The sequence below is a fragment of the Mastigoproctus giganteus genome, chromosome 4 (assembly GCF_048544385.1).
Source record: "Mastigoproctus giganteus isolate SK-2022 chromosome 4, ASM4854438v1, whole genome shotgun sequence".
In the NCBI taxonomy this organism is placed as follows: domain Eukaryota; kingdom Metazoa; phylum Arthropoda; class Arachnida; order Uropygi; family Thelyphonidae; genus Mastigoproctus; species Mastigoproctus giganteus.
Window position 1 is genome coordinate 155,577,990 of NC_143578.1, and position 22,472 is coordinate 155,600,461.

The 22,472-nt window shown below is 37.1% G+C and overlaps 1 protein-coding gene across 2 annotated transcripts in view; it reads right to left on the minus strand.

Annotated features, from left to right (window-relative positions):
* Positions 1 to 22,472, minus strand: part of LOC150087127 (disco-interacting protein 2-like) — a 1,128,863-nt gene that overhangs the window by 1,010,707 nt on the left and 95,684 nt on the right. For both annotated transcript variants that reach the window (XM_090372979.1, XM_090372978.1), the window contains exon 6: positions 17,304 to 17,432. In XM_090372979.1, the coding sequence (XP_090229105.1) occupies positions 17,304 to 17,432 (129 nt within the window). The remainder of the gene's footprint in view (positions 1 to 17,303; positions 17,433 to 22,472) is intronic.

The window sequence follows — 22,472 nt, forward strand, 5'->3', positions numbered from 1 at the left end:
AAAAAGATTGCAAAGAATAAATCAAATAGGCTTACTCTACACTTGTTACAAGAAATCTTATTCTTAACTAAATCAATTTCTATACTGAAATCAGGTTTCAATAAGATGTGGGATTGACAATTGTGGCCTGCAAGAAAGCAGGCAACTGCTATGCTATAATAATGGTGGCTGAGAACAATTGCACCATTGTTATCATGTAAAGATTTTGATTGCCCATATCTCAATAAAAACTGAATAAAGATGTAAATAACAGCACTCCTTCTGCCCTGTGCTATTCGGAATTGGGAACCGAGGGTTTGCCTGGACGGTGCAACCGGGCATGGGGTGGAGACGCAAACGCATTCCCAAAATGGCATCAAGTTTACTGTATGCTGGTGTCTATTTTGTGCTCCTCTGTTTTTGCCTTTTGGATTATTAAATTTATGGGTATCGTATTTTTCTTGTTGCCAGGCAACCACAAAGAAATGTTCTACCTGCCGTTGATCATTATTTCAATGGAATCATCTGCATAGATAAATATTTTTGTATTTTTCTAATGCTATGAATGTTATGGCTGACACAAGTCTCTTTGTTGAGTGTTCAGGACGATTGCTGACCTTGACAGCTAATAAGATAAAATCGACACTTTTCAGAAGTACTGGACAGTGTTCTGTTATTGTCACAACTCATTGCCCTTGGCTATATGGGGGATTGCTGTTCCCCAATCTCTAATGTCCCTTGGGACTATAAATATTTATCTTCAGATAGTGTCAAAACCTGCTCCACTACAAGAACTTACATTTAGGAGGGACTCAGGAGTAATGAGCAGCAGTCTACGAGCAGGTTGCTGAGGATTTCAAGAGCTGCTGGGGGTCGTCATGGAACAAGTAAACACATCAGCTCTGTTAGGGTAACTAAGGGTAACAACAACTGCATGTATACTTGCATGTACACTAATGCTAAAAGTATAGTAAATAAAATTGATGAATTTGAAATGCTGGTCAAGACATCAAAGGCAGATACAGTCAGTCCTCGTATAACACGTGTTTACACTACACGAATTCGATCATACACAATTTATAAATAGGGGAACGATATCTTAAATAACACAAACTGAATTCGCTTACGTACGATTCACCTTTGTGTTTACAAGAAATGGCAGTCGAACGTGGAATCACCCCAACTGAACGCAACACGATAGGAATGAAGAGAAGATTCTGAAAATGTATTTCTGTTTTATATCAGTGAAGGGGGGGGAACACATTTCACCATAATAACCAACACAATTCCAGATATCGGTATAATCGCAAATGCAATTAGATTGAGTTTACTACCAGTCTATAACAGATTCCACTAACAGAAATGCAACTGGAAATTGTTTTTATTGTTTTATGGTAGTAACCCCTATAAATGTGCTTTTGTAAAATGTTAAGTGTTAATAGTGTATCTCTGCCTTTACAGTGTTGTTTATTCAGTTGCTACACGCGTGCAGCTTGTTTATGTGTATCAAGCGCGCCTCCTCGTTTTGTAATTGTGGTTTATTCCCTAAAAATGAGTAAAATACTTAAAAGGTGTGAAAAGGAAGCATCCTGGTGAAGACACTGCAGATTCAGAGAGAAAAAGAAAAGCAATATCGATAAACAGGCGGACTGGGTCAAAATTCTTACCTGGGAAATTTTGTAGTGGCCTCATACCAGCGTTTATGGCCAAAATCACACTGGCCTCCGGCCCGCTGGGGTTTCCCCGGTAAGGCTTATGGCCAGTCCGCCTCTGTCAATAGAGAAAAATATGAAATTGTGAAATGCTTGGAGCGAAATGAAAGACCATGTGATACTGCACGTTCTACAGACCTAAATGAGGCAACGCCGAGAATTACAGAGAATGCAGAGAAAATAAAAACAACTTTCATAGCAGGAACAACTCAAAGTGTAATTAAAATCCATTAGATTAAGGCACAAAGAATTGGAAGAGATGGAACGGCTGTCATCTGTTTGGATAGAAAATCAAACAAAAAACAAGTTTGCTTATGATAGAAGCAAAATCATTAGCAATATTTTATTATGATTATTTATTGTTTGGTAATGTTTTGATTACAAATGTGTGTTCAATCTTGGGTGGCCTGCACCTAACCCTATTTTTCCTATAGGGCCTGTTGTTTATATTGCACGATTTTGCATTGCACGAGGGTTTCTGGGAACACAACTATCGTGATATATGAGGACTGACTGTACTGTTGGGATATCAGAGACATGGTATCACACATACATAAGCAGTGCAGAATTGGAATTTGGGGAGCACAATGTATACATAAAGGACAGACATGGTGAGAAAGGGAGAAGGTGTTATGCTGTTAGTTAAGAAACACATCAAATCTAAGGAAGTGCATCCAGTTGACATGGGTGGACAGTGCAATGTTGAGTCTGTTTGGTGTGACAAACACTGGGAAAGAGAAAATGAGAGTAGGAGTATGTTATAGGCCTAATGACATTGATAAGTACAATGAACAGTTGTGCAGAGAAATAAATGGGCCAGTAAATCACAATGTCTTGTAATGGGGGATTTTAACTTTCCAGATATTAACAGAAACAAGTGGGTTTGTCACTCGCACGCTAGCAAGACATTTGTGGATATACTGGAGGATTGTTTTCTAGAGCAACATGTTCGAGAGGCAACCAGAGGGAGTAATACCCTTGATCTGATTATCAGCAGTGATGAAACATGCATTAGGAATTTGCAGATAAAGGAACCACTAAGTGACAGTGATCACAGTGTACTGATGTGGGATTTACTTAAAGATGTAACTACGATGAAGGGTAAAGGGAAGAGTTTTTGTTTTCATAAAGGTGACTACAGAGGTCTCAGACAGTTTTTAAATTCTATACAGTGGAATTAACTGATGATGTTACCAACAGTGAATTCTAAATGGAAAGCCTTCAGGGACTTAATCTTGGAAGATACTAGGCTTTTCATACCAACTAAGAAATGCTGTTCAGGGTTCAGGCCTAAATGGAAGTTGAATGAATTAATGAGGCTTGTGGCAGAGAAGAAAAATGCATAGGATACATATAAATTATCAGGTGATACAAAAGCCTACAACAGATATTATCTAGTCTGTAGTCAAGTCACAAAGGAGGCTAGGCAGGCAAAGGCAAATTATGAGAAATTTTTGACAAAAGATGCAAAGATAAACAGCAAAGAGTTCTTTACTTATGTAAACTCTAGAAGGAAGGCGATGAATCAGAGTGGTCCACTTAACATAGATGGTTCAACTATTCATGATCCTGCCAAGTAGCTGATGAACAATGAGTATTTTCTTCTACATTCACACAGGAATTATTCAAATAGGGGAATTCCAGAGGTTTATCAAACTAACACAGGGAGCTAAGTGATTTTGTGATAACAGAGAGCAAAGTGAAGGACAAATTGTTGAAGTTATACACAAAAAAAGCACCTGGGGTAGATGGAATCTATTCAGTTATAATGAAGGAGGCAACAATGGAAGTAAGCAAACTCTTAGCCACAGTTATTTAGGGAGGGGAATGCCAAGCAAAGGTGAGTTAAAATCTGGCAGTGAGCTAGATGATTTTGAAATAACTGAGAGCAAAATGGAGGAGAAATTGTTGAAAATAAACATAAGAAAAACACAAGGGGTGGATGGGATCTATTCAGTTATATTAAAGGAGGCAGCAAAGGAAGTAAGCAAACCTTAGCCATAATTATGACAGCTTCCTTGGACTCGGGAGAAGTATCCATAGACAGGAGATGTGCAAATGTGACCACAATTCACAAAGGAGGATAAAAGGGCAACAAGTAATTACAAACGTGTTAGTTTAACTTCTGTTCCAGGGAAATAAATGGAGACACTGGTTAAAGAAGCACTGTAGGATCATCCAGACAAGACTTCAGTTCTAGCTCGGACAACAGCATGGTTTTGTTAAGGGAAATCTTGTCTGACCAATTGATTGGATACTATGATATGGTCACAAAGGAACTGGTTGCAGGGAATAACTTTGATATCATGCTTTTGAATCTTAAAAAGGCTTTTGATACTGCTACACAAATTGGAGTAGTGTGGCATTGGAGCCAAATTGCTGCTATGGATAAAGGGAAGACAGAGTGGTAATAAATGGACACTGCTCTTCATGGACTAATATTATTAGTGGAGTCCCTCTCAGGGTTCAGTGTTGGGTCCATTGTTGTTTTCTGCATTTATTAATGATAGTATATCAGGCTTAATGTCCAAGTTTGCAGACAATCCTAAGGTTGACGGGGTTGTTAATGACACTAATGATAGTACGCTGCTGCAACAGGATTTAGAAAAGTTGAGCAGATGGGCTGAGAGGTGGCAACTGAAGTTTAACATTGACAAATGTAAAGTACTGCATATGGGAAGCAGTAACCCCAGAATAACATATCAACTGTGTCATATAGTATGAAAAGGACCTGGAGTTAATTGTGCAGGCAGATATGAAGTTTTCTGAGCAGTGCAGACAGTCTGCAAGAGTAGCTCATGTTGTCTTGTCAATGTTTTTGCTTTCGTAAAGGCAACTACGATGGACTGAGACAGTATTTAAATTCCATACAGTGGGACCAACTGATGATGTTACCAAAAGCAAATTCAAAATGGGAAGCATTCAAAGAACTTATATTGGAAGATACTGGGCTTTACATACCAACTAAAAAATATTGTTCAAGGTTTAGGCCTAAATGGATGTCAGATGAACTAATGAGACATATGGCAGAGAAGGAAAATGCATGGGATACGTACAAATTAACACGTGACACAGAGCCTATGACAGATACAAGATACAAGTTGATCTGTAACCAAGTTACAAAGGACGCTAGGCAGGCGAAGGCAGATTACAAGAAATCTTTGTCAAGGGATGCAAAGAAAAACAGCAAAGAGTTCTTTACTTACGTAAACTCTAGAAGGAATGGGATGAATCAGATTGGTCCACTTGATATCCATGGGTCAATTGTTGATGATCCTGCTCAGGTAGCTAACAAACTAAATGAATATTTTGCATCGACATTCACACATGAGAAGTTATTCAGGGAGGGGAATGCTAGAGGTGTATTCAACTCTGGCAGTAAGCTAGAGAATCTTGTAATAACTGAGAGTAAAGTGGAGGAGAAATTGTTGAAGATAAACACAAGAAAGGCATGTATGGTGGATGGGATCTATCCAGTTATATTGAAATAGGCAGCAAGGGAAGTAAGCAAACCCTTAGCCATAATTATGAGAGCTTCCTTGGACTCAGGGGAGGTACCCACAGACTGGAGATGTGCAAATGTGACCCCAATTCACAAAGGAGGATCAAAGGCTGACACAAGTAATTATAGACCTGTTAGTTTAACTTCTGTTCCAGGAAAATTAATGGAGGCACTGGTTAAAGAAGCACTGCAGGATCATCAAGACAAGACTTCAGTTATAGCTCGGACACAGCATGGTTTTGTTAAGGGGAAGTCTTGCCTGACCAATATGATTGGATACTATGATGCAATCACAAAAGAACTGGATGCAGGGAATAACTTTGATATTATATACTTGGATCTTAGAAAGGCTTTTGATATGTTGCACATGGAAGACTACTGCACAAATTTGTGCAGTGTGGCATTGGAGGTGAATTGCTGCTATGGATAAAGGGGTGGTTGAGGGGGGGAAGACAGAGTGGTAATCGATGGACACTGCACATCATGGACTAATATTATTAGTGGAGTCCCTCAGGGTTCAGTGTTGGGTCCATTATTGTTTTCTGTATTTATAAATGATATTGATGATGGTATATCAAGCTTAATGTCCAGGTTTGCAGACAATACGAAGGCTGGCAGGGTTGTCAAGGACACTACTGACACTATGCTGCTCCAACAGGATCTGGAAAGGTTGAACAGATGGGCTGAGAGGTGGCAAATAAAGTTTAACATTGACAAATGTAAAGTACTACATATGGGAAACAGCAACCCCAGAGCAACGTATCAACTCTGTGGTACTACACATTTTTATTCTCTACCACTGTCAGTGGTAGAGAATGAAAGGGACCTGGGGGTGGTTGTGCAGGCAGATATGAAGTTCTCGGAACAGTGCAGACGGGCTGCATGATGTATTGTCAATGATATATAGGAATTTTTCTAGCAGGGATAAAGAGGTAATTATTCTCTTGTATAAAGGCAATGGTCAGGCCACACCTAGAGTACTGTATACAGGTCTGGAGGCCTCATTTCAAGAAGGATGTAGAACTGCTGGAACGAGTACAAAGAAGGGCAACAAGATTAGTGAATGTAACAAAGGCGTGCTTCTTATGAAGAAAGGCTTAAATTTTGCAAATTACAGTGTCTGGAGACTAAGCACCAGTGAGGTGATCTGATAGAGGTGTATAAAGCCTTGAATGGTTTGAGCATGCTCAAACCAATACTGATGGGATTCTTCCTCTTGCTCAGAATAATCACCTGAGAGGGCATAAATTCAAATTGAGGAAAGACAGATGTAGGATAGACGTGAGGAAATTTGCCTTTAGCCAGCGGGTGGTTGGTTGGTGAACAGACTTCCATCCCTTGTCGTGGAAGTTGATAGCCTAAATAAGTTTAAGGCTCAGCTGGACAGGTATTTCGAACGAACAGAGGGGTGCAGTGGAAGTGGTTTTTTTTTTTTTTTTTTTGGCTGATGCTGCATAAGCTTGCTTTCTTGCATCAAATGCCTCTGCTAATGCTAATGATATACAAGAATTTTTCTAGCAGGGATAAGGAGGTGATTATACCCTTGTATAAGGCAATGGTCAGGCCACATCTTGAGTACTATATACAGGTCTGGAGGTAGGGCTGCTGGAGCAAGTGCAGAGAAGGGCAACACGATTATTGAATGGAAAAAAAGGGTTGCCCTTACGAACGAAACCTTAAGTTTTGCAAATTACAGTGTCTGGACACTAGGCACTTGTGAGGTGATCTGATTGAGGTGCATAAAGCCTTGAATAGTTTCAATATGCTCAATGCTGATGGGATTCTTCCTCTTGCTCAGAATAACCGTCTGAGAGGACATAAATTCAAATTGATCAAAGACACTTGTAGGATAGATGTGCGGAAGTTTGCCTCTAGCCAGCGTGTGGTTGATTGCTGGAACAAACTTCCGTCTGTCATTGTAGAAGTTGATAGCTTAAATAGATTCAGGGCAGAACTAGACAAACATTTGGAGCAGGTGAATGGGTGAAATTAGATTTTTTTTTTTTTTTTTTTAACAAAAGCTTGCTTTCTTACATCATGTGCCTTTACTAATGCTAATAATTATGAGAGAATCCTTAGTCAGGGGAGGTCCCCATGGACTGGAGATGTGCAAATGTATCCCCAATTCTCAAAGGGAGTTCAATTGGTGACACAAATAATTATAGACCTGTTTGTTTAACTTCTGTTCCGGGGAAATAATGGAGCTGCTGGTTAAAGAGGTGATGCAGGATCACCTAAATGAGACAGCAGCAATAGTTCAGACAGCGTGGGTTTGTTAATGGAAGTCTTGTCTGATCAATCTGACTGGATACTACAATGTGGTCACAAAGGAACTGGATGCTGAAAATAATTTTGATATAATATACTTGGATTTCAGGAAAGCTTTTGATACTGTTGCACATGGAAGACTACTGTACAAATTGGAGAAGAATGGCATTAAGGGTAAGTTGCTACAATGGATAAAAGGGTGGTTGAGTGGTAGAAGACAGAAGGTGGTAATCAATGGACGCTACTCTTCGTGGACTAATGTTGTTAGCAGAGTCCCGCAGGGTTCAGTGCTGGGCCCATTGTTGTTTTGTGTATTTATCAATGATATGGATGAAGGTATATCAGGCTTAATGTTCAAGTCTGCAGATGATACAAAGGTTTACAGGGTTGTTATAATGACTCTAAAGACAGTATGCTACTGCAACAGGATCTAGAAAAGTCAGGCAGATGGGCTGAGAACTGGCAACTGAAGTTTAACATTGACAAATGCAAAGTACTGCATGTTAGCAGTAACCCAAGAGAAATGTACCAACTCTGTGGTGCTACACTCAGGGAGGTGGAGAATGAAAAAGACCTGGGAGTAATTGTGCAGTCAGATATGAAGTTCTCTAAGCTATGCAACCGGGCTGCCAGAGCATGTCATGGAGTTTTGTCAATGATATATAGCAATTTTGCTAGCAGAGACAAGGAGGTGATATCCCTTTGTACAAGGCCGCATCTTGAGAATTGTATACAGGTCTGGAGGCCTCATTTTAGGAAGGATGTTTGAGTTGCTAGAACGAGTACAGAGAAGGGCAACAAGATTGGTGAGAGGAACAAAGGGGTGCACTTATGAAGAATTGTTTAAGTTCTGCAAGTTGTGGCATCTGGAGACTAGGCACCTGCAAGGTGATCTGATTAAAGTGTATATGGCCTTGAATGGTTTGAGCAGGCTCAATGCTGGTGGGATACTTCTGCTTGCTCACACTACAAACCTGAGAGGGCACAGATTCGAATTAAGGAAAGACAATTGTAGAATAGATGGCAGAAGTTTGCCTTAGCAATGGGCAGTTGATTGCTTGAACACACTTCCATCTGTTGTTGTGGAAGTTTATAGCTTAAATAAATTTAAGGCTAAACTAGCCAAACATTTGGAGGGACTGGATTGGTGAAATGGGAAGTTTTTTTTTTTTTTTTGGCTGATGCTGTATAAGCTTGCTTTCTTGCATCATCTAATGGTAATTCGACTTTACACGTTGTTTGCCTCTGTGCTTGCTGAAATTTTGTTATTGTCTTCTAAAAATTGTCTAAGTAAATTTTTAAGAATTATTACTTATCTAACTCTGCTATGTACCTATAAGCTTTATCAAATTTACAGATATGGTTGATGAAAGCTCTTCATCCTCTGATGGAATGCCTGGTGATCGACCGTTGTGCCAGAGCTTGCAGAGGCTGGTGTGAAAGGATTTCAGGAGCCATTTGTACAGCTTGTTAATATCACGGGGGATGAATTTCCATCTATACAGCAGTCCCAGGGGCAGTGCTGCTGCTGACAACATACAGTCTGAGGGAGAACTAGAGCAGTCATGAAACACCGAAAATTTAGATTTTGTTCTAGCACTTAAGAATATTCTCCTAGATACACTTAAATCTGGTTCTAAGGTTACTCCAACAATGGTAATTGAAGTGAGTAAAACATGGAATACCATGGAGAGAATATTAATTGATCTCATAATGGAAAATTAAAAACTGAAAGAAAAATTAGAACCTCCTGCCGTGCCTACATCTTCAAATGTAGCTAGCTATGCTAGTGTGGCTGCCTCAAACGTGGGCAGAAAGTTAGATCAGGGTGACTTTCCTTCGAGAATGCAAACAAAACGTGCTGTAATTATACGTGCTCATGATGAGTGTGATCTTAAAACGAGTGAGAAGATCAAACAGGCAGTATCTAAAAAGTTTAAAACAGAATTGAGGCAGGTAAAAATTATATCCATACAGAAAGTAAGTGAAAAAGGCAAAGTTATGGAAACAGCATTCAGTAATGAATGCTGTTTCCATAACTTAAATTTAGTGCAGCTCAAAGCTGGCACTAAATTTAAAGAACACAACCTTAATGCCAAGCCACCAAGAAATTTAAACCCAACCCTTATAGCAGCTTATGACATAAATAAAGAAGTTTCAGACCAAGAATTTTTAGAAGACCTATATGAGAAAAATCTTAGAGGGTCTGACAGGTAAATAAGAATAATTTTAGAAAACTAGTTAAGATAAGATTTAAGATTAAATCGAAACATAAGAATAATTCACACTGGGTTTTCGAGGTTCCTGCGAATATTAGAAAAATTTTATTAAGCTCTGATAGTCACCTGTATTTGGGTTTTTCAGTGCATAGTCTTAAGGATTTTATTATAGCCTCCCGCTGTTTCAAATGCCTAGGTTACAGGCACTCTGCCCAGAACTGTCGTCAAACTGACAGTACATGTGGGCACTGTGGGCACCAAATCGAACAATGTCAAAATAAAGAATCGGAAATTTTTTCCCCAACTGCAAGATTAGGAAGAAAAAGTCAGACCATTCATACCATGACTTAGTTGTCTGGAGTATTTACGTGCCCAGGATCAAACAAAAGATCGGATCAATTATGCATAGAACAAACAAAATAAATAATAATATTAAGAGGAACGGTTAAAATAATTCAACTAAATTGTCAAAGATAGGCTTCTGCCTTATACAATCCTTCTAAAATTATAGCAGAGCAAAATATTGGCATTCTTGGTCTACAAGAATTATATGCCTACAAAGGTGTAGTCAAAGGTCTACCTAATGATTACAAAATTGTACAGTCTGTCACTCAAATCATACAGATTCGAGGTAATGCTGTGGCTAGGGTTTGGGTGGCCCTAGTCATAGCGGATCCAAACATCACTGTTACCGGGTTTTATGGCTTGTGCACAGAGCACTCCGCGTGTGCATGTTTGGAGGGCATCTTTGGCAAAATTTACTGTATATCACTTTATATGCAATGTAGCCAATCTGGTCAATCCATAGAACCATTCTTGAACTATTTAGAAACAGCCTTAAACAAATTAGTTGGGGAAGAAAGTGTTAATTCTCACGGATGCAAATGCATCGTCAACACTATGGAACAGCCCAGTTTCGGACTCTAAAGGCGAGTAATTAAAGGAAATTATTCAATCAAAGAACTTAACTATTTGGAATTCCCAGGACACCCACCAACATTTGTCTCTGCCTCCAGACAATCCTTTATTGATGTCACATTGACTAACAGAACATTTGGTCACTGTGTCAGGGACAGGAGGGTTCATAACTCCTGGATCGGTAGTGACCACAATGTTATTGCATTAAACATTGTATCATCTTCAGATCCCAGAAATCTTAATTGTAATTATGATTTTCCTCATTACAAAACACAAAGTGCAGATTGGGAGCTCTTTGATTCCAAGTTAAGGGAAATGTTCGCTGATGACAATATTGAAATTATGGGAGAATTGGATTTAAACTTGTAGTTGCAAGAGGTAATGAAACTTATTACTGAGGTTTGTGATGGAACTCTCCAAAAGAAAAAGCAACAAAGGAATTCTGTCCCATGGTGGATTCAGGATCTTTCTGCTTTGCGAAGCAACCTAATGAATGCCAGGTGAGATTAACAACGGCAAAACATAATAACAGACCAAATGAGGAGATCAAGCACTTGCAGGAAATTTATAAGGAGACCAGAACATATTTTAATCTTATTTATAGAGAAAAGCCATTTATCATGGGAATGATTGGTAAAAACAACTCTTGATGAAGACCCATGGGGTCTCCCTTACAAACTGGTTGTTGAAAAGATACATCTGGCAGGGATCTTCTCATCCATATTAAAGTCGAATAATACTGAAATGCTTACATGGTCGGAGACTATGAATGCTATTCTGGACAAAATAATACATCAGAATGTTCGATCTCCAGTAATTATTCTATCAGGATAATACATCAGGATGTTCGATCTCCAGTAATTATTCTGTCAGGATAATACATCAGGATGTTCAATCTCCAGTAATTATTCTATCAGGATAATACATCAGGATGTTCGATCTCCAGTAATTATTCTATCAGGATAATACATCAGGATGTTCAATCTCCAGTAACTATTCTTTTTCTAGCTGTTCTAGTCAAACAGACTAGAATAAGAATAGATCATTTAACCTATGAAGGACCTTCATTTGAAGAAAATTTCAAGTGTGAGGAGATTGATGAGGCCATGTGCTCCATGAAGGAGGAAAAATGTCCAGGTTTAGATTTGATAGAAGTTTCTGTCTTGAAAAGAATTTAGAAAGTTTGTCCAAAACTGATTGAAAATCTCCTTAACACCTGTCTTAAAGAATGTTCTTTTCCCAAATCATGGAAGCGGTTCTTTTTATTAGCGACATCAAGGGCATGTTGTACAATTTTGACATCAGCTCTCAGGGTACTAACAGGCAAACTGCCCATTCAATTTGAAATAATATTTAACTACTTACAGTATTACAGGCGGAAGGGTCTACCTGCTGTTACTGACCACTATACACTTAATCTAGAGTTACCAGTTAAGAAAGATGTGTAGAGAATTCGGAATCAGTTCCTTGTAAATTGGCAGGAAGAATGGTCTAATGATACTAAGGGTAGAATAACTAATAAATTCATGTCTAGGTTGATAGAATTAAATAAATCAAATATGCCTTGGTTTAATCCAGGCTTAAATTTAACATTCTTGATTTCAGGCCATGGAAGTCTGAATTTTAAATTGCACACTTTTGGCCTTGCTGCTACTCCACTGTGTAACTGCAGAGAGCCTGAAACAGTGCAGCATTTAATTTTTGAATGTAACTGTTACTTAGATTACAGAAGGGACTTACAAATATTGACAAATATATATGAGGAGAATGACTCACCTAGATTTCTTGACAGTAAAGAAAATTACCTTGCTTTGGCAGAATTCGTAGGTAAGATCTTTATGCGAAGGAAAAGACTGATTGGAACTGATCCTTAGCAAAAACACTTGTGTCCGTTGAGAACAACATGATGTTCTCCATTATGTTTGTACTGAGCACAGAGCTTGTGCTTGGTATTTTGATTCCTCAAAACTTGGGAAAAATTGTGTAAAAAAAAAAAAAAACAGATTGTCTTTTAATTAGAAATTAATGATAAAGCTTTCATTGCTGAGGTTTGCAGCAATTTCGATTTTGGCTTAATTATAGACAAGACTGGATAGAGTCAATTAAAGATTGGTGATAAAAAATATATTGAACTTATGAAAATTTTAAAATAAGTATCTTGTGTGCTCAGGCAGTTGGCCTTTTATAAATGGTTGTTCTTGCGTTCTGGGTGGCTCTGGAGATAATTGCTGAACTGACTTCCCACACAGGATGTAACAGACCTTGGAAAGAAAATTTTGCCTTGCAGCTTCATAATGCTGAAATCTCAGAATGGTTGTAATATTTTGGGTATAGTCTATTATATTACTGTTTTCTTGTTGTGAGATCAGGATTTCTGACTTGCTAAATTGAAATTTAAATCACTGTGAAATTTTGTTAGATTTAGATATTGAGCTGTTTGTTGATGAATTTATATCTTAAGTTGAGATCAAATTTCAATAGAGTCGACCTGTAGTGATGGGGATAAAGAGGTTATTCGATTATCACAAGACAGTGATTTTTGGTTTAACGTAGTTGTTGCTGGGTGTTCAGTACAATAATTGGATGTTTTCAACTGTGTAAATTGCTTTCTTACTGGCTGGGGAAATCTCCATTAGCTAGTATTTTAACCTTCTTGTCTTTTCTTCACTGCATGGTCTTGTGATAATATTAAGAGTTTTAATTATAATATCAAGAATTAAAATCATAACATCAAGAGTTAAAATCATAATTACAAGAGTTGTAATGTTAATAGTTTTAACCAAGTCGATTGAAAATTATGTCTTGGTATCTGATTGTTGCAGCTGTGACATGTTAATTTTCTTGGTACTACTGACAGGTAGTTATTGGTTCTACAAGATTAATCTAAATTGTTCTACAAAATAATCTAAAAGATTAATTTTCTTAGTTTAAAAATTGAGTGTCTTTCCGCTAATACCTTTACTCTTTTCTTCCTACTTTGTTTCTTTTCCGGGGATGCCTATTTCTCCCATCCCCTTGCTTTCTATCCACTTTCCTTTCCCTCCATTTTCCATACTATCCCTTTTCTTTTCTTTGAATACCTTCGGGCTCCCAGGCTTGCCTGATAGCCCCAGTAAGAGTCTCAGCTAGAAAGTGGATGCTGTTGCACCTACACGTGGCCAAGGTTGGGAGTCAGAGGGCAGGGGACACCTGGACCCTGCCCCCTGGCAGCAAAGTTGCCAGGTGCCGGCACTCAACACACAACATAACAAGACACATACTTATACATATATTCCTACATATATACACTTGCCGGCCTGGACTTTGCCTTTTCAGATTCTACAGCGGCATATAGGGGAAAACGCTGGAGACCGCAATTAAAACAAACACCTTGGCTCACCTGTGAAAGATCAAAGGTTTCTCTAGGATAACCCCAGTGGCTCACATTTGGTGAACATGGGCTAGGTACACCCAGGGTCTGAGCTGGATATCATTATTCTTCTCTTTCTTGGTAATTCCCTTCTACTTCTGACTCTGACTCTGACTCACTCTCACTCTCCCTCCCCCCCAACTCCTAGGGTAAAAAAAAATTTCGGCTGGTGCAGCAAAAGCCTCAGGCTTCCTTGCATCATATGGCTAACAATAATAACTGCTCAACTCTGTTACAACAAGCACTGCTACTGATCACTGAAATCACCATTTCTTTTTTTCGTTACATTCCATTGTTAGGTGCCCTAACATCTGCATATGTCGCTTCAACTACAGGATTGGTACTTCAATTGACACTGTTTTTCAGAGACATTTAGATACATTGCAATCGCAAGTATATAGCTCTTACTTTAGTTATCATAAATCCATTGTATGTCTTCCAGAAATTACGAAAATTTGTGAATGATCAATAAAATATTTACAATAAAAAAGCTCTTTTATTTTGTAATCAATATATACAAATCAAAATACCTAAAAGAAACAAGGAGGTTTCACATAAACCATCTACCGTGCGTGCGAAACTTTTTTATTCATCTTTTTTATTATTTTTTTTTTTTAACAACTAGGGAAATATAATAGATACATTTTTTTCCTGATAAAATTTTAATATTGTGAATAAAAAGTTATCACAAAACATAAAACATTCCACAATATAAAAACAAATATTACATAAAAAAACAAACCATTCTAGAAAAGGTACACAAAAATCACAGATTATATGAAAAAAAATTATTACACAAATCTTCAAGAAAAATTTATTCTAAAAATTACCATATACAATTTACTTCTTTATTAATATTTGTTGTTGATCTTCTGCTTTGCTCAATAGTTGAGCGATGATTACAGAGGAATGATTTGACGTAATGATCCGGATCAAATTGAAGCAATGGTTTTCCATTTAGTTGTATGGTCATCATAATCTGCAACATGTTTAATTGTCAACATTATTCATTCATTTATTCATTCATTGATTCACACAATATTATTTATTATGCTGAAAGCTCGCTCAGCTTCAGAACTACTAATCACAACGGTTTCAAAGATATTTCTGGCTTTCTGAACTGAAAAGGGGATTTCACTCAATTTTAAATATAAACAGTCTTTGACAAAATCTCTAAAATCATTAATTTTTATTTCATATTTTATCAGAAAACTTAATTTCTTATTCGCTTTTCACTGTCTTGCCACCGAGACGAAAGTTCTTTCACATTCCACGATTTCAGGTAACATATGTTTAAAATTTCTTTAAGATTTTTTATCCTTTAAGGATAAAAAATGAATTCAATAACTTATCCTTTAAGGATAAAACAATGCATTTAATAACTTGTCGTGAGGTTGTTGTTGTTGTTATTTGGTTTTTAGGAGACCATATTGCTCCGGGATATGCGGTGGTCATTCCCTGACCTTTCCGCATCCTCTGTATTTGGTGGTCACGGGCTCGAACCCCCGGTCTAATCAAGAAACATGTGCTATGCACTGCTGCTCCTGCCCACACGGCTACGGAGGCGCACATTGTCGTGAGGTAATTTTTTAAATGTGTTCATACTTTTGATTTTGATTCCTTCAAATCCTTTCCACTTCAACATGCTCTCAATTTTAGCTTCATAATTTCCTTCAGAATTTTTCAAATTAGCAATAGCATCGATTAGTTTGAATAATTAATTTATCTGCTTTTACCACTGTGATTCTGTAAAGATTCTGAAAGGTAAGAGAGCTCCTGCAGGATGTCAATCATTAGTGCTAAATGGTTAAGAAATTCCAGATTTAATAATCTGGAATATTAACTTATGGTTCAAAATGTTTGCACAAAGTGGGAAAATTCTTCCAACCCACAATTGCCATCCACAAGCTACAAGCTGCTCATTGTGGCCCGAACACACGACCGATCTTTATAGTTTCCACATCAAGTTCTCTAGCAATCATCCTTAATTCATGGTGGTTTTTTGGAGATTAGTGATATAATGCATACAGGTATTTTTTTTTTTAATTATTGCCTGTATGCCATTATATTTTAGAACATTTTCTACAAAGTGAAAGCCTCAACGAAGTTTCAAAATCTGCTAACATTTCATCTTCATAAAGTTTATATATCTTAGTTGCTTCAATCCCTTCCCTCTCTACTTTGCTACTGTCACTAGTTCTTTGAATACTGTGCAAAATGTCGGAATCACATGGATATTCAGCTACTATAACCATGTAAACATAGACAAGAGAAATTTACTGGAAGGTGTGGATCACTCACTTCTCCGAAAAATATATGCCTGTTTGTTGGAGTAAAGGGGAACCACAACACAGGTTGACCAGAGGCTATTATCCATGTTGGGAATCTTCTTAATCCTCTGATTGGCTATAGAAAGCATACTGAATAGCACGACTTCTCAGTATGTGACTGCATAGGTTTTATAGACACCACGAACATTGTGAAACTGTAATCCCTTTCACCCTTAATTTGTGCTTTCTAATTACCTAAATTGCCTAAAGACCAGAGGTGAGAACAATGCATACAAAGTTGTCTCTCCTAATCCATTTGTTATATGGAAATTTTCTTAAATGTAATTACCAAGGGGAATTCAAAAAAATTCACTATAAAGAAGTTGGTTAAACAGAGGTCCAACTGTAATTAAATAAAAAATGAAGCAATTTTAAAATACATACCTGATCGATTGTGCCATCAAAATGCTGGGGATGGGGCCCCCTCACCCCACCATAGTTTTGGCTCTGGACACTCAATAATTGCATTCAGTATTTCATTTGTAAAATAAATGATTGTCTCAACAATCGGCTCGCAAATTTTCAAAAAAATAACAATGGGCTCTCGCGAGCCCACTATAGCTCACCACTGCCCATATACAATCAAACAGACCACTGTTAGACTCGTGTATACCCATTGATATCCCACAGACAAAAATAAATTCAAGATAGAACAAGACAAACTATCAGAGGGGAAGGACAGGTGATGTGGGATTTCTTTTTTTTTTTTTTTTTTTGGATGATGCTATATACGTTTGCATCATTTGCCACCACTAATACTAATGTAACAATGCCTTTTAATCACACAACTTCAGTTGGTTCAACTGTTATAGACATGAAGAACTTTAGCATTAACTGTAGTGCATTAAGGCTTAACTATATACTATTTAAAGCAAAATATTATGACACTCAAATATTATAGATGTATATATATTGAACTCTGCATTTTTTGATACATATTGATAAATAAAACTGTTCATATCTCACCTGATGCATTCATTTCTCTGGAGGGAGAGGTAGCCATTACTGAGATTCTTTTGGAAGGCATTGGAACTGAAGGTTTCGGTCTATTATGCATTGCTGCTAAAGCCTGTTGTACTGCCTCTTGTCTAACCTCTAAAATATTCATAAAATTTGGAAATATTTATTTAACATGCTAACAATTAATAATTAGCACAAAATTAATATGTTCAGTTAATATGTTGATACCAGACTGCAGATCGCACATTTAAGGTTATATCTAAGTAAAATTCATATGTTCATTCTTTGGAAGTTTCTCTTTTCCTTTTCGATATACTCAACCCTAACATGAGGGTTGATATGATTTCATACTTAGATAGCATTAATTTTCATAATAAATATGCACTAATTGCAGTAACCCACTAGTGAGCCACTTCAGTACCACTAATGTAAAGGGCAACGCAATTAGCTGGTGTCCACACATTATTGCATGTGATGTGATGAGCTGTGCTGTGCTGTCTCTGTCAACGTCAGTTCCTTGTGATGCTTCATACTTCACATGAATGTCTGTTAGTAATGAATAATTACTATAGAAAATGCTAATCAAAAATTGCAACCTACTGGTGGGTTACTCACCTGGTGATACCTCATTACAGGCACTCCTTTGCTTACATAAAACCACTTATGTACAACTTATGTTAGACCACACTTGGAATACTGTGTTCAAGTATGGAGACCGCACCTAAAGGACGACATCGAGCTTCTTGAAAGGGTGCAAAGACGGGTAACTAGCCTGGTGAGATCGGCAAAAGGGCGTCCTTATGAAGAAAGACTTCGAATATGTGGGTTGCAGAGTTTGGAAACTAGACACCTTAGAGGAGATTTGATTGAGGTGTTTAAGGCTCTGAGAGGCATCAGTAAAATGAATGAGGACGAAATTTTCAAGATTATAAATGATGCTAGAACTAGGGGACATAAATTCAAGTTACGGGGGGAAACGTTTAGATTGGACTGCATGAAGTTTTATTTTAGCCAGCGAGTTATAAATTACTGGAATAAGTTGCCTACATGGGTGGTAGAGGCTGACAGTTCGGGGAAATTCAGTGGTCATCTGGATAGTACTTTCGGGTAAGGGAAGCGCATAGGATGATAGGTTTAATTTCCTTTTTTTTTTTATTAATTATTATTATTTAGTTATTTATTTATTTTTTTTTTTGTTTTGATCATTGTTTTGTTCGGATTTTTTTTTTTTTTTTTTTTTTTTTTGGCCGGTGCACATAAGCCATAGGCTTTCTTGCACCATGCGGCCATTACTAATACTAACTTGCAGATACGTATAAAGCACAAAGCTGTTGCTATGTTTAGTTATAAGAATCAATTCTGAACACCTTCATTAAAGCAAATTTCTGGAGGTCACTACCATAAAAAAAAAAAAAAAAAACAATTAGCAGTTTCCAGTTTATTGGGCTTTCCTGTTAGCGCAAAAGTTTTTAAATATTTATAAATGGGTAGAAAACTATCTTATTGCATTTGCGATAATACCGATACTGGAATTCTGTTATGGTTTTTATGTTACAGTATTATGGTGAAATGAGTTCCCTTTCGCTGAAATCCTCAATCCCATAAAAAACAAATAAATTTTCAAAATCTTCTCTTCATTCCTATTTTTTGAGCTTTGTCAAGTTTTTACTCGTATCTCACTTGTGCTTTCCATGTTCTTTGTTATTGATTGCTTATTTTCTTACTGTTTTAAATTTTACAGCATATAAAAAAAAAAAAAAAAGTCAGTGAACAGAAATATCAATTAGTTACACTATTAATAAGCTATGTATGTAAGCATAAATTTATTTTTTATTTTGCTAACCTGTGGGAAATATTCTTTCGATTTTCATGCATCATTTAATTTTGTTAATTGGAGGAAGAAATGTGTAAATTTGTGCTCAATATCTTTAAGCTTGTGGTAAAAAGCTTGTGGATAATATTTCTTCAATTTTCACTTATTAGAATAGCCGTTTAATACATTTAAAATTCAGTTTGCAAACGTGATCACAATGACCGGTGCTTACTACATATCGTATAGTGAACGGTATTTTATTTTGGAGAATCCATTGTAAAGTGATTTGATCGTAAATTATGTATCATATTTAGATTAAATTAGTTTTGAATAAATACTGTACTCTACATTATTACTCATTGTATGTTTTTTCAGCCTCATTTAACTTGGTTATTACAAATCGTAAAATGCTGTACAAGATGTTTGTTGGGGGTGATAATCTCTCCACGTAAGTCGAGGAGTGCCTGTATGCCCATTCCAAAATAAATAAATAAAACCCTATGTAATCTGCAGCTTTTCAAATGGGATGTATACCTATAGAAAACTTTGAAGGATGATAAAAATAATTTCTGTATAATAAAAATTTGTTATTTCCATCAAATATAATTTGTATATAATTAGCAGGGTAATATTACTGTAAAACTGTATCAACTTCATTGAAGTGTAATAGTAACCTGCAGTAGTAGTAAGATATCATCTGTCAGAAATAAAGCCAAGTTTATTCATATAATATTATCAAATATAAATGATGTATGAAGCACAGGAGGAGACTATTTGTCACAGCCACATGAAGTTCTACCACTGGAAACATACTTGTTCACCACTTAGAATGCTCTGGCTGTACGTATTTGGCAATCCACTGGTGGGTCACCATGAACGATAGGTAGCTATTGCGCAAAACATGCTGATTTTGGTATAATTTTTTTTTCCTCCTGAAAAACATTCCTCCTACATAAACTAAGACTAACTAAGGTAGCATGTGTGAAAAAATGTTTTCTTCAAATACAGGTAAAGCAACCCAAAGAATACATTATAGTGCTTGTTAATCTATCAGTGAGTTGCCCTAGCAAGATCATGTTAATTAATAATAAAAAAATTCTAAAAAATAAAATGAGAAAAATTGAATCCACAATTCAAAATCCAGTGCAATGTAAGCACTTAGCAACAAGATTCCACTGCATTGAATCATCCCAAGAAAATCACAAATAGTTCTCTAAAAAAATTTAAAGCACCACGGCAAAACAAATTTTATCAATAGGCTGCATTCCTTGCCTTGCAGCCATACCAATAGCCATAAAAATTTCATTCTGTATGGAAATCGGAAAATTGAAGGGTTTTTGCTTTCGTAATGGTGACTATAGTTGTCTCAGAGATTTTTTAAACTCTCTACAGTGGGATCAACTGATGTTACCAACAGCAAATTCTAAATGGGAAGTATTCAAGGAATTAAGGTTGGAAGATACGAGGCTTTACATACCAACTAAGAAATACTGTTCAAGTCTAAATGGATGTGAGATGAACTAATGATACTCATGGCGGAGAAAAAAAAAATGCATGGGATCATGGGCACTAGCAGGTTATTTTGAAAGGTGCTGCAAAAAAAAAAAAAAAAAAAACATTACAGTAGAACGTCAATTATCTGAACCACCACCCCCAAAAAATATATATATTTAACAGTATCTAGTTTTAGTGCACTGGTTGTTATGCTGAAATATTACTCCTGCCACTTGATGCATTCATTTTCAATTATTTATTTGAAAATATATGCAGCATAGCATAGAAATGATCTTAATTTATCATTAAGAGAGTTAAAAATCTTTTTTTTTTTTTTTTTTTTTTTGTGTGTGCACACAATGTAAGGAGTGTGAGGAAATCAGGCGACAATTCAGCGTTGTTATGGGCCTATATGAGAGCTTGAAGGACAGGGGTGGATGCCCTTGAAGGATCTAAACTGAGGGCCCATCAAGCTCTCAGCTGCCAACATCAACGCCAGATCTTGCACTTGATCATCATGCAACACAGCATCAACTCCCAAGGCAGAATGCGCTGGTCCCACAGGAACTAGTAGTTGTTGATCACTCTATTGTCAGGGAAACAGGGAATATATTGTGTAAAAAGGATAGGTGGAACAGGACAATGGTATGTCTGCCAAGGGCAAAGGTTGATAACGTTTTGTAGAGCAGATATCTTTTAAGGGCACAAAAGGTGATATTGTTGTACACATTGGCACTAACGATATTAAAAGTATGAGACTGGCAGAATTACTTAAGTACAGATCACTGTTGAAAAAAAGCCGTGAATTAGGGTTGAATTTGAAAGTGTCTGCAATTCTGTCCAGACACAATAGGGAGTATATGATGAGAGCCTTCTCGATCAATTTGGCCCTGGAGAGATTGTGCAAGGCTCAAGGGGTAGAATTTTTCTCAGCCTTGTTTGTTAACAGGAGAGACTGCTTCTACAGGGATGGGATACACTTAAATAGAAAGGGTGCAAGAATATTTGCTAATGCTCGAGGCAGTGTTAGGTGGGTCGGAAAACTGCTAGCTTGGGTGGGACTAAGATTAATAGTAGCCACTGGCAGAGGTGAAAGTGATTCTTGCATGCTTCTATTGGAATGAGCAGCAGCCTGGAAAACAAGATGCAGTGGATTTCAGAGACTGCTGGTAGTCAATGCAGTACAAGTAAACACATGGGTTGTGTTAGGGTAGCTAAGAATAGGAACAGGTGCATGTTTACTTGCGAGTAGACCAATGCTAGGAGTTTGCTAAATAAATTTAATGAATTTGTGGTGTTGGTCAAAAATATCAAAAGCAGATATTGTTGGGATATCAGAGACGTGGTGTCACACAGATATAAGGAATGCAGAACTGGAATTTGATGAGTACAATGTGTACAGGAAGGATAAACAGGATAGGAAGGGAGGAGGGGTTATACTATTCGTTAAGAAACACAAAAATCCATAAAAAGCCTACACTTTGTTTTCATATAAACTGGATATTCTCTCGATGGATTGAGGAGATCAAAATGTCTTGTAATCTATATGTTTTATTATCCAAACTATTTGATTAACCGAACCATCCTTGGTCCCAATTAGTTTGGATAATCGACGTTCTACTGTATTACATCAGGGTCACCCAGTAAGTTATTACATATGCCCATGTTTATTGTCTGTAAATTGTGTGCGTTATGTAGTCAATCTGCCTGTTTTGCTGGATGAAAAACACCTATTTCTAGGGCAAAAACCTTGCTAACTACACCCAAGACCAACAAACTCAGCCACGGAGTGAAAAAAGCCTATTAAAGTTCCTTGTGTCATTGACAGGATTCGAACCAGGGCCTTTTCCACTCTGTGATGATACCAC